This window comes from Aulonocara stuartgranti (genome assembly GCF_965226115.1).
Source record: "Aulonocara stuartgranti genome assembly, chromosome: 14".
NCBI classification, from domain to species: Eukaryota; Metazoa; Chordata; class Actinopteri; order Cichliformes; family Cichlidae; genus Aulonocara; species Aulonocara stuartgranti.
This window is the reverse complement of record NC_138950.1, coordinates 25,277,740-25,291,587: the sequence shown is the minus strand read 5'-3', so window position 1 is coordinate 25,291,587 and position 13,848 is coordinate 25,277,740. Positions and strand designations below refer to the sequence as shown.

The 13,848-nt window shown below is 40.9% G+C and overlaps 1 protein-coding gene across 4 annotated transcripts in view; it reads right to left on the bottom strand.

Annotated features, from left to right (window-relative positions):
- The window catches only part of vmp1 (vacuole membrane protein 1), a 20,186-nt gene extending 6,338 nt beyond the window's left edge, over positions 1–13,848 (bottom strand). The window contains exons 1-7 of one of the 4 annotated variants that reach the window (XM_082501808.1): positions 13,763–13,848; positions 13,104–13,211; positions 12,717–12,849; positions 12,413–12,503; positions 11,023–11,133; positions 3,565–3,732; positions 3,252–3,383 (exon numbers count right to left, since the gene is read on the bottom strand). In XM_082501808.1, the coding sequence (XP_082357934.1) occupies positions 3,252–3,383; positions 3,565–3,732; positions 11,023–11,133; positions 12,413–12,503; positions 12,717–12,849; positions 13,104–13,182 (714 nt within the window). In that variant the 5' untranslated portion in view covers positions 13,183–13,211; positions 13,763–13,848. The other 3 variants (XM_082501807.1, XM_082501805.1, XM_082501806.1) reach the window with 3 other exon arrangements.

The following is a 13,848-nucleotide window of genomic DNA, read 5'->3' as shown; positions in this document are numbered from 1 at the left end:
AAGGAGCAATAGAGTACTGATACCTGCTATTTTAGAGCAATTTAAGACTTTCTCTGAGGTTTGGTGAATTTGGTACAAAAGTGCAGAGGACCTTTTGGTTTTTTTCTGAGAGGCTGAAACATCTGTGGCTATATTGTGAAGATCTGAGATAGAGGAAAAACATCAAAGGCACAGGAAGCCAGTGTAAAAAAAACAAAAAAAAAAAAAAAAAACTGGCACCATGTGTGTTTATTTTCAACAAAAAGTCAAATTTAAGTTTAGTTTTTAATCTTCTATAACTAAGAAAGCACCAAAGTACCGAGGTTGATAAAAACTAAGTCCTTTTTTCATGTTCGTTTCAGTGCAACCGTTCATAAAAACTGCATCCTGAGTCTTCAATGCTGTTACCCTTTATAAGGCTTATAATGCACCCACCGAAACAATTACCGTATTTTTCACACTTAAACTCGTAACTTTTCTGAAAAAAAATCGACAGTGCATGCATTATGTATGAATTCTGGTTGTGCTTACTGACCTCAAACCGGTTTTACTTGGTACACGGCGCTCAAAAATCTGTCATAAAATGTTTTAGTATGATTTTGGTAAGCTATGAAGCCGCACTGCTTGATGGATTGTTGGAGCATTAGGGCTACCGTAGTCAGGAGCCTCACGGAGTAATCTGGGTCCAAAACTCCATCCGCTTCAGGTCCCAAAGTCACTACGACATCACTGAGAGTTAAAAACTGTCTAAATTCTTTCATCTTTAATAAAATGATCAGTGTTGCTGCTTTACCAGGTGTAACAATTAAGTTTAACATGCAGGCATCCATGAAAACAGGATTTATTAAATTTAATTGAGTTAGAAGTTAGCAGGAAGTTAGCTCGCTAGTTTCCACCTAAACATGATATAGCATGTTCTGACTGAGAGATTTCTGAAAAAATTAAAACGTACAGCTCTGCTATCACTTCCAACATAAATGAAGACAGAAACCTAACAGCAGTGACTTTTGTAGGGTTACTGAAATTGGACTAGTTAGTATATAATGATGTGCTACGTGATCGCTAGCGACACAGCTATGTTAGCATAATATAAACACAGTAAAGCTGGAGGATGAACGCCAACTTTTTCCCACTCGATAAAAGTTAACGTGAGGGTTCCCGATGGTTAGGGACAAATGCAATCGCATGGCAGGATGCTGTAAACGGACCAAACTTCAGTCAGGAGAACAACTGAGATAATCCATCCACAATACGAGGTTAGTCATTAATATACTGCAGCAACATGGGAATAGAGCAGCTGCGTGAGAATTCAACATTAATGAATTAATGGTACAGAAGTGGAGGAAGCAAGAAGAATGAGTTGAGTAAAGTTTAATGCGCCTTATAATCCGGTGCACCTTATGGTCAAAAATACGGTACTGGTGATATAATAAGACTTTTGGTAAAAACTTTTGTGTTCAGAACATCAGAAAAAAGGAAGCACCATGTTTCTCTAAAGGCTTAAACAGGTGCTCATCAGTAGGGTGAACACAAGCCTTATATAAATAAATAACGATGTAGATTTCCTGCTAATTCAGGCATAACGTGTATTGACTCCAAGTCTTCCTCAGTGTTTTGGTCATTTTTATGTAAATCAATTCATCATATATGGTTCTTCTCCTGATATTGGATGAGCAACTCTAAAGCACTGCCTCCTGCGGTATGCACAGATCTGTAAACAAGCAAATTCTTCTCATCTTCAACTAACCTTTCACCACTTGCCTGGATGCAGCTCGAACATGTCTGCTCAGATTCAATTTGCTCACTGCAATACTACAACACTGCACACAAAGGCAGGTTTTACCACATTTAGGGACATGCGTTTCCATTTTTGTCACACTCAGTCTTTTTTCTTCTTCTTTGGTATCCATTCCAATTACTGTTTTATGTTAATGGGTCTTTGCAGTGCTTCTCAGAATGCCCCTGACACACACCTAAGTGTATATGTCCTGAACAAAACAACACCCTGTGAAGATGACCTTGTCAGCTGAGAGCCACTGAAGTGGGACTAGGTGATGGAGACAATGGACACCATTTCTCTAATTTCTGTTCTGCTTACTCAGCCTCTGATCTCAGCAGTCTCCAGTCATGTGAACTCAGTTCCTGACAGCGCTGCCTGTCATTCAAATTAGAGGCCGGTGAAAGAGAGACGGAGGGAGGCAGCGAGAGAGCAAAGCCCGAGGGATGATTAAAGAGGGAGCTGTGCTCAGGGTGACTCACCCACGAACACACAGATTTACTGGAAGTGCAAGAAGGGCGGGGCTTCACTGAAGTCACGTGCCACTTTGAGACCAATCACTGGACAGTGGCTTTGTGGTCAGTTGCACATTATGAAATTAAACCATATTAAATAAGATCATATCGTATTGAGTCTGTGGGCACCGTGTAAGCAGCTACATTAAAATAAATCCGAACAGATGTATAGATAGATAGTCCAATATTGAGTGTAACTGCTTTGCTCTTGCAGTACAAGGCAGGCTGGATGACTTTGGGCCCCTGTTCAAACCAAATATAACTTATTTGGAAAGAATTATAACTTTATTTGTACAGTGCTTTTTAAAACACACTGTTACAAAGTGCTTCACAGTTTGAATAAAACCGCACATTAAAAATAAGAATACATGTTCCAGCACGCAGACCTTCATGCCAACATGCACACTTCCATAAACACATTAGAAGTGAACAAAAGCCAAAAATAATGGGAGAAAGATTAAGAAAAAGCTAACCTACAAAACGGCAGTCATTTAAAACAAACCGCAGATTTAGCCGGCCTTAAGAGCTGCAACCTTAAAAGCGTGATCGCCTCTGGTTTTAAAAAAAGGAACATGGAACAGCTAAGCGAGCCCGATCAGATGATCTGAGAGGCCAGCTGCTGTTGTAAGGTCTCAGATGCCAGAGCCCGGCCATGTAGGGCTTGACCTGTCAATTTTTAAATGGATTCTGAATTTTACTGGAAGCCCGTGAAATGAAGCAAGAATAGGGGTGATAAGGGAGCGCTGGCTAATTTTTGTGAGCGGGAAAGAAGCATTAAAAAAACAAAAACAAAAATGGAAGCCATACTCAATTAAATAATAAGTGATATAACTTAAATGTCGCCTTTTTAGGTTTCTCGAAATCACATTTATCGAAATGCATATCTGAGCATAATCCTTCTTTAATCTTTAAATATTCTTGATGTTCACACCAGTGCACATCCTAGGACCTAACACTTTACGAAAACAAGTGCTTCTGACCTGAGCACCCTCGGCCTGCTCCAACATCTCCTCAAATTCCTCGTAGTCCTCATCGTCTGGATCAGCTCCCGACTGACGAGCCGCTCTGGCCATGAAATAAGGAGGCAGCTCTCCGATGGCGGTGCCGGCACCCTAAACATAAACAGAACATTTTATGTTTGCGATAACTCAGTTATGCATCAAACTACTTGGTGAAAGATTAGATATACTTTGGATTTATGCACAAACGAGACCAACACAGCCCTGAAAAAGCATCTTTGGTGTGCGTCAGGGTGGATAACTCTAGTGTATCTTTATTCAAGCTAACACTCACCCACATACAGGCCTCCAGTCGGACCTTTGACATGATTGAGAAGAGGGAGATTGTGTCCTCCACTCCTCCATCTTCGGGACAAACAATCTGGTCTGGGTAGGGAGGCTCTGGGAAGTCTGTGGACCCACACTCGTATGCTGCCAGGGTTACTGAAGCTATATGAGGGCCCTGAGAGGAGCGAGACAGATGGAAAATAAGCCAAGTTACATCAACCCTTTACATCTTTGAAACCCTTGAAGCTCCTTTCTGAACTGAGTGGTTTCTGTCATATTGCAGCCATGCTTACAGAACAAAATGACTGAGTGTGTATCAGACGTTAGTGAGGGTGGTCTCTGTCCATGTGGCAACCCTTGGAAAAATCCATGATAGAGATCTTCACTGACTCATAACTCATTAAAAAGGACAGGGGAGGTCATCAACTGTCTTTATGATGAAAAATGCTCAAAAGAACATGAACGTAAGGTCATAGTGTGAGCAAAAGGCTACTCAAAAGACTCTCGAACAGCAAAGTTAAGGGCTAAAGATTGATTTTCTTTATATTTTAATTATTAGTCTGTGTCAACTTCAGCCTTTCAAACAGGAGCAGATATTTCATATTGCAGTCGTGCAATATATCTCTCTTCAACTAAAGTTGTCGTTGTTGTTCAAAGTCCTTCCAAAAGGTGTTGATTGTGATCTTTTTGTGGCCTGCAGTTTGCAGTAATGTTTGCAGTAATTTAAGCTGCTGTTGTATTGTTAAACACAGCTTGCGAGTGCTACATTGTAAGCAACAAACACAAAGCACCAGCAGCTGAGTCATGCCGCCAATCTGGCAGGTAGCTATGTCATCACTTATCACTGTCGAGGCGGTTAGGTTGAGCCACCTGGCCTCAGTAACAGTTGGGCAACCTGCAACCACAACATAGCTACTTCATTATGCTTCTTTGAGGTGAAACAGGCAACAGTGACAGTAGATGGACAGCGCACAATTAGTCTGTGCTGACTGCAAATGCTTCATCATGGTAACTCTCCACCCACTCAGAGTATGAGCACACAGGAGGCTTCTTTAGTTTACACAAGACACTCCCTTTTCATCCAAGCAGGACTTCATTTAACATTAGCCCTTTGTGAGACAACAAGACACTGTTACCAAGGAGGAAAACACACCTAAGCTCTTAACATTCAGACACGCTTGTTTGATAGGCGCTGTAGCAGCACCGGCACTGCTCTCTTTGTTCATTCGCATCAACAGAAGTCATTCAGGATCTATCAAACAGTTCTTTGCTTCATCACTGGTCTGCAGTGATGAAGGTCTCTGTTCCATGCACAGAGACCCTCTGTGCATGGAACAAACATACATGACATTATTTTCTGTTTAAACCACTAGTGGTATTCAGTGTGTAAAAGGTGGTTAGGAATATGATGCAGCAGGAAGGGCCATAGGTTACTTTTAACTCTGGCCTAGTAAACGAGTTCAACAAATTTCATTAAAAAGCAAAAAGTCCTACAGTGAAATGTTGACCTGATGGTAGCGGGTGTGGTCATGTTTAATCCTGAGGGATGATGAGCAACCACAATAACTTAAGGGGAAAGCCAAACATTCAAATATCCCTGTGTTTGGGTTCAATTATGTGAGATTCTGGTTGAAAGTGGAATGAATTCACCCAAAAATTGGGAAACAATCTCAGTTAATCATGAAAAATTCCTGAGAAGATTGCCAAAGGGGTGAACTGACAAAGCAGTGCATTGACGTAAATGAAAACCTTTTTCATTTAAATTATTGGTCTCCTAAAATTTAAATTCTCAATTCAGACATGTATAAGTACAGGCATCATGAGGATGAGTCATTTAAGCACAACATAAAGACTAGAACCCAGTGTTTGCTTGGCAACACATCCAAAAACATCATGATGAAGAGTAAGCTCATACTGGTGAGTTACTCCCCTCACCCGGTGGATCAGTGACCTCATGCTCTCTATGTGGCCATGTGTTAATGCTTCAGGCTTGAAGTAAATTCCGTGTAATTCTTCTGGTGGGAAATGTGGTTTTTCTTCAAAAACAATATTACACATTTTCCGTCTATGGTTGGTATTAACGTTGAACAGAGACGTGTGACAGAAGTTACTGCAATGTGAATGACTGAAATTAGTCAGATCTATCAACACGGCACACTCCGTTTCCATCTCGGGTCTAACATCGCAGCTACTTAAACCTATTTTGTGGTGCAGGGGTATTCCCTCGATCACCCACACTTCTTAAGAGCTTTACAACTGTGTCAGTCCCACACTCGGTGCTTGCTGACTGGCCAATTTTAAGTCTACTGCAGCGCTCACTGGAGTGAAACGGTTTCATGCCATGATGCCAGACAAATCAAACTGAACAGAGTGGACAGATTCAAAAGGTACAAGCACTCAGAGCATGAGCTAAACTTTAGCAAACTAAGAGACAGGAAATAATCTCCATATGAGCAGTGGGCTCACGTCAAGTGACAACAATGTAAAGAATGCTTCACCATTTCTGTGAAAAATTACAAAATATCAGAGGAATTTGGAGAATTAGGCACTCTCAATGAAGCCAATCAGGACAAACAATGAAAGCAACAAGGGGAGCGTGACAGTCAACAATAATTCCATGTGTCAATGGACAAGAATCCTTTCCAACCAAACAACCTGAACAAACAGACTTGATATAAGATATTACAAAGATGGCAGAGGACGAAAGCTCCAATAAGAGAGAATGATTCAATATATGAAGTGAAATAAGCTAAATAGATGCCTGGGCTGGAACGTGAGACACTGCTGACAGATTGCAGGAGATTCATACCAGCGTTTGATGGGTTACTCATTAGGATTGCCCCACAGCTATGGGGCAATTCTGTTGCAATTAACTTTATCTTGCATATTTGTATCATGCTTTCACAATACACTGTGTCATGCTCTGCAGAACAGAGTACTAGAACAGAGTTCATAAACAATCCATATGCAGCAGTTTCATACCTATGCAGAGAAAAAGACCAATACCCAGTCTGATGATGTGTTTAGTATATTATGAACAGGTACAGAAATAAAAATTACACGTGTAACCCAATAAAGGGATCTGGTACGCAGCAAATTTCATTAATCACCGGTGTGCTCTGGTGGTGATAGAGAATTCACAGAATCTTAGATTCCCAGCTCTTGTTTTGCTTCCATTATTCCTGACCGCAAGAGATGGTATTCGATTACTTATCAACTTCATTGGTATGACTTCAATAAAACAAGGTCATGATGAATTTGCATTCACCACAGTGCAGTTGCGGAGTGAAGGACCAGAAGAAACTGTTGTACCCACAATGTGAATGGCAACATTAACTTTACAGAAGTGGGCGAAGGTACAACAGGAAGTCCAAGCAGCTGTGGTACAGATGTCAGTCAGTGGAACATCTTTCAAGGTAATGTAAAATGTCATGGGTAGAAGAGACATTTTACATTATGCCCCATTATGCTTGCCGCTTTAGTCGTATCAGACATAAACAGGGAAGTCCCCATTTATACTAGTGCTGATGGCATCAGTGCAGTATTCTCCTAAACAACAGGCGTCACCATTCAGGTAAAACCTCCACAGCAGCAATGGTAAATGTGTTGAATCAGTCAAAACCGGGAGCAAAGAAACGGCAGAGGTTTTGGCAAAGTTGTCTCCAAAAGTCTCATCTTTTCAAGAAAAACTCACGAGGTGAGGCTCATATCAGGAGTCCTTGAGCTTCCATGCAGGACAGGCTGGATCTGGTGCTTAGATAGTTGATACAATACATGGTCAACGTGTTATTGGACTGAGCACGGAAATGCCTGAGGGCCAAGTATACAACCCATAGCTCCAGCACACCGATGCGAAGCAGCCTCTGCTCCTACACACTGTCCTGTGCTTCCATACTGCCTTTGCTAACTAAGAGGAAGGCATCTGTAAACATCACCTCTTGGCCTGGAGGGAAGGTGATCCCAAAAGAATACTACAACAGTGGAAAGCCCAGACTGCCACTGACCTGCTTTGGTACCTCTTTGGAATCGAAGTCCAAGGTGTTGATGAAATGAGGTGTAGTGGGATGACTGCAGCTGCCGCTGTAAGTTTCCCCAGCAACCAAAGGAAAACACTGAATTTGAGCCTTGAACTTCTTTGAAAACAAGAAAAAGGCTGAGAATGTAATCCACCCTCTGGAGGAAACAAAATGAGGGCATTTGCCTCAGTACAAATGTGGGCAATTCCTTGAAAACAATCCGACACCGATGACAATCTGCTGACATGGTATCAAATAACACAAAGTTTACCGTGAGCCCTAACTGGGACATATGGACGAGAGAAGAGTTCTGTCCGAGACAGTGTTCATTTTGTTTACTGATATTTTTCTTTAACTGTTTTTTCCTGATAAAAACAAGACAATACTACATAAAAACAAATGCATGAGGACAAAAAACTGTGATGAAATATACCGACACTGTCATCGATAAATAAAAACCAGATGAAAATGTTCTGGAGAAAAGAGATGCAATCACAATTGATTAATTTGTTTAGCGAGGCAGGTCGAGTTTGGAGGTTATCCAACCAAAAGAAATCTCCTTGTGCAGCAAGGTTAGCGGGCACAATTTGATCTACCACCGAATAACAGGATGTGGTGGGGCCCTCCCATGTCCTCCGTTTCATATGAAAACGCGGCAAAACATGAAACGTCAACGGAAGAGAAAAGAAGATATCTGGACATATTTCACATTTGATATCAAAGAAAAGAAGATGCTTTGTTAACAAACTTCTCACACCCTACAAATTAGTAAACCAAATCAACTTCAGATTTGTTCTATGATAATCTTATGATATTTAGTTGCCTAAAACTTCAAAAAATAAAGAATTTAGATGCCTAAATTATAACTAAAACTAAATTTTATTTTTGTCAAAATAAAAAAAACTATGACTAAGACCACCTGCTCCCAAGTTAAGGTGCATATATCAACCCACCATCCACAGATGGAAAAAATGCACGTGGCTTTGGCCTGCAGAGGGAAAGTGCACCTGGTTGTAAAGACACTGCATCTTTGTCATGTCGGCTTGCAAAAGAAGGCAAATCAGACAAGTGACTTCTCTCATCAGCTGTTTGGAGTCGTGGTTCTGAAGGAGTGGTGACAACAGCAGCAGAGAGTCTGCTGGACAGCAAGTTAAGGAGAAAAAGCCCTTAATCTAATAACCTATGGCAAACTATAAGGCCAGTGTTATAGAAGAGCTTAAGTGCAAACAGTTCCCAAACATAAAGGGATAAGGCCCCCTAATGAGTGAGTATGGATTGATGAGGAGTTCATGCTTCTCCCATTTCTAGTTAACGCCGCTGTCAATCATACTCGACTAATGTAAAGCATCATCCACGTTGAGCAACACACAGTTGGGATTTTGGAGGTTGAATTGGATGAAAGCCCCTCTCTGTAGGCAAATACCTCCACAAATAGACACAATCATAAACTATAAAATAAGCAGGAGAGCCTACAGAACCTCTTCGGCTGAAGGATCAGCAAACTTCTTGGTAGAGATAGGCTGTAGGTATGAAACCTCTGGAGGATGGAGAGTAGCTCCAAATGAGAGGATGGAAAGCTACCAGCAAAGACCGTAAGCAACCTATGCTATACTTAAAGACAAGAAAATTAAATTGCTGGGTGCCAGACCCTAATATCAGTTTGCTTGGATCACTGAGGGTCACACAGGTGACACATGTGACTGCATATGTAATCAACAGATATCCAGGTATTACATAGCATCTCTGGCGACCAGGAAGAAGGAAATAAAACCTGAAGTATGCCTTCTTTATAAAAGTGTCCTATATATACAAGCAGACATGAGGTCCTGTGCTGCTGCCAGTGCCATGCAGGTAAATAATTTAGTGCCCAACAGTTTATGAAAATGAATGCAAGATGTTGAAGGAAATAAGGGTGAACAATTATCCAAACAAAACAAATCCCTACTGTAATGTGATTAAAGAAAAAAGAAGTCAATCTCTTGAGGAACAAGTCAAACTCCTCTGCGGTGGAGTAATCTGAATTCCTTTTTTTTGGTCTAGACACAATGTTTCATGACTTGACTTTTGGTACATAAGGACAAGTTATTATGAAAACCAGAGCTGTTTAATATTCTCACTGCAAAAGAAAAGCACAATACACAACCCCACACAGAGTATATGGCACGAGCCACTGCTGCTACGTCATTATTGTTGCACACAGTATGTAAAGAAGCAGAGCACTAGACAGCTGTAAAGAATTAATGGAGGGAGTGTACACCATTTCTTTAAAAAAAAAGAAGAAGAAGAAAAAGGGGAAGGTCACAGTTACATCTTTTCCCATTATTTCATTATAATGGAAATGGCTGACTCAGCTGAACCACATCGGCACATGTTCTGCAGCACAGAAGCCACATCATCAGCCTGAAGCGGACTTTGGTGGAGAATTTCTTCCTCTCTTTCATTTTGCTAAATTCTCCTTTTAGCCACAACCAAAGACCAATGACGCATGTTCATGGTGACTCAGTGTGACAGTCACTCTGTGACTGCCTGTCAGGGGAAAATTACACTTCACTCACACAAAGCCTTCGACAGACGTGTGACAAACGTGTGACGTTAGAAGAAACACAGGGCTCATGGCTCGGTGTGGACTATGACGCCATCCTCTGGTGAGTACAGGAACAAACGGACAGCGATTTTGCAGAATTCTGCAAATGTAGCATTTTTGTAAGAAAATCGCTAACTGTTAAGGTAAATTATATTCTGACCCATGCTGAGCATAACCAACCAGATAATGTCGGTAATCAATTTCTCTTTACATTTTGTAGCCTTTAGTCAGGCCAATATTCAGTAAAACTCAGCTAACTCAATCTAGACCAGAAATGATTAACACAAGTGGAATTAAATTACATTTCTTCAAATTTGGAATATGGTTACATCTTTTCCCACAGTTTGGTGGTTTACACATTCACTTAGGTCACTGGTTCAATTCCAGCATGAAGAAGGGCATCTGGTGTAAAACTCAAATCAAACACGTAGCGCTACCTGCCATAGTGTGACAAAGGAGAAGCAGCTTTATTCTGAACTGTAAAATAACGACAGGGAGTAGGATCTGTACAGACAGGTAAAGCTGAATGACTCTCGCTTACAGGTATTCCCTGCTCCTTTTGCAAATGTTAAATTTATATTTTTCAATATATGTTTTTAAGCTTTTGCCAGTTTGCAAGTTACTCACAACTATCCCTGCTCTCAAAATTCCTACTATGACTACACTTTGTTCTTAATGGTGCGTAGCCACGCTTTGTTTCATATCAGTGAGTACTGTTTCACGCCTAAAACGGTCTGTTGTCTATGCATATAAAACCTGTTCAGTCTAAATATAAACCATGTCATTGTTATTGCCTCTGTTATCTACCTTTACTTCAGTAAAGGTATTTTGCATCTGCATTTCCATACGGCTGATGCTATCTTACCAGGTAGAGAAGGAAGGTGTGCAGACCAGTTCCAAGGCCCACTGAAGACAGGATCCCAAGGCCTACCCAGTAGGCACACCATAGGAACTTCTTTTCCAGATACTGAACATACTGCAAAGGAAAAAAAATTGAAGAAAATTAACTATATACATAAATCAGACAAGGGGAAGGGCAGGGTAGTCACCAGCGTCTAAAAGATCAGATGATGATCTTTCAAGGTAAAATCTAAAAAGTTGAGTGAAAATCTTCCCTTCAGGATTAGCTGAATATCTGTTATCACATAAGGTCTGCATGTGTTGTCTGGACACACAGGAAGTCACTGTTACTTAAGTGTAAAAGGCCTGAATCACAACTTCCTGTTTTCGCTTCCACTGAATTCTGAAAATTTGGACCATAACTGATGATTTATACGTCAGCTTTAAAAATAATCGAGTGAAGTTTATAAAGAGTGAAAACAAAAGTCAGTCACCATCAGTCATATCGCCGCTTCTCCTGATGCTGATGTGGAATGACTGATGGACAGAGTGGGTGGCTACTGTCTAAGGCCTGATTTTCAGAGTAGTTGCAGAGTGGTTTGAGGTTACATTGTGCGTATGCCATAAATGTCCGACTGATGCATAAACTCCCAGTAAGATGGTAAGGTTTACTTAAATGTGCCAAAGAGAAAGGCTCCACAATCATAAATGAGGCAAACATAAGGAAGAGAATCTTCATTTGGCTCTTGCAAAACATATACCTTGTATTTTGTATGAAGTGCCCAAATCAGATTGTCCACAATTAAAAAGTGTCACATTGCTCACCTCTACAATAAATGATACAAAAAGTTAATCTTTTTTAGGCGTTTAATAACTACATTGGTTTATTTATTTAAAAAAGCATTAGACCAATATTCATTACACTCCGTTTACAGGGAAATTCTGTCTTAACAGTTATTGCTGCACAGTTACAATGAAAACAATATGTTTTTCGATCCCATTACCTTATTTTACATTAATATTTGTGATTTTGACATATTTAAATTTGCTTTATTCTTGGGTTATTTTTTCCCCCTGCTCATTTCCTATGTTTGACCTGCTGTTCTAGGTAAATGATTACGCCATTCTCAGTTGGTTCTAGGAAGCCCTGAAGGACTGTAGTGTTTTAACTGAACCGTGACAGACCGTTGCACAGATGAATTTGTAAACAGAACATTCAGACAGATGACTACATGATCAAGGGTTACCTGACAACAGTGCACACTGCATTATCTCACAATGCAAAGTTTATTCTTGGAAAAGTCTCGAGCAGGATAAAAAGTGACTCATCGTTAACCTTTAAACTTGCCGATGACAAAATAACTGATTAGCTGATTCTTAACGTCTCTAAGAAAGCAAAACAAGTCGAGGCTTACTTGCTGGTGTTCTCCCTCAGTTGAGTATGCGATGGAAAAGAGAGAGCATAACACCAAACACAGGAAAACTATGCCTCTCCGCTGCCAAAGCCTGAATCGGGAAGCAAGAAAACACAATCATATCCCCTTCCATTCTTTCCCCCCTTAAATTTAAGTGTCTCTGGTCTCAATAAAATGCACAAATCCACCTTCTGGGGCATAAGTACTTTTTTTTTGATACAGCAGCTTAAATCACAGGGTATGTCCAACCAGGAGACAGCTTCATTTTAAGAAAAGAATCCAGGAAAAACCTTTAATGTCTTACTTAAACGTCCACTCCTTTAGCTTAAGGAGCGTCTCCAGGAGAAAGTAATGCAAAGTGGTAACAGGTCTCCTCCATAGCACCAGAGACAGGCGCTCTTCCTTATCCTTCTGTCTCCTCTCTCTTAATGACAAGTCTGGAGAATAAAACGAAAGAAAATCACTTTGACACTCTGTAATACTTACAGACACAACACTTATTGCCACTTCTTGAATTGGTAATGCTAAATGCATAATACATGTACTCTGTAATGTACTTGTTTGCACCTATGGAAAGTGAAAATAACCCATAGTGAATCAGTGTGAGTGTTTATAAAGCGTGAATGCCATAAGGTGATAGGTGCAGTTCTGTGTCAAAGGTTACACAACAGATACAACTGATAGAGTTTACCTGCGGATTTCCCATTCAGTTTGTCTTTAGCTCCTGCGCGTTTCTGAGGCTGCTCACAGCTTGCTCCATTAGCTGCCATGTCAATCACCGTCTGGCAGGTCAGGCAGTCTAGGACGAGAGAGGAGCACGACAAGTAGGAGTTGGAGTTTCCCGTGTCCCCGTTTCTGAACGGCTAAGAGATTACAGCAGGGATTGTGTAGAAACTGGAACTCCTTATCAGCAGCTGTCAACCAATAAACTATCAGTTAGTGCGAACCTTTCGTTCACACGCCGGTTAGCTGACATTCAAATTCAAAGACAGAGATATAGCACAGAAAGCAACGAGGCGACTGTGAAACTATTACAGACTGCTTTACGAGAGCGAAGGCTACAGCTGACGTGAGCTGTCGTCTTTCCGTAGGTCAGTCTGTAAGTAGATATGGTGCTAAATACGTGCATAACCCTCCACATGCTAACCGGCTAGCCAAAATACTAACGACCGAGCTAGTGACGTCTGTACCTCAAAATCAGGCGTTTAAACTCAATAACGAGTTCCCTTACTCACCGAGAAACGTCTAAAACAACTTGTTGCCGCTATACTGTTGTAGTAATGAGAAAAGACACACGTTACACAGGAGAGAAACAGGGGAATGTTTGTTAAAATTACATGACATCTGTACCTTGTTCCTGTCCTCTTTACCCGGAAACAAACGCAGGCACTGTCAAAGTAAAACCAGCACTACTGTGCACCACTGGGGGGAAAAGG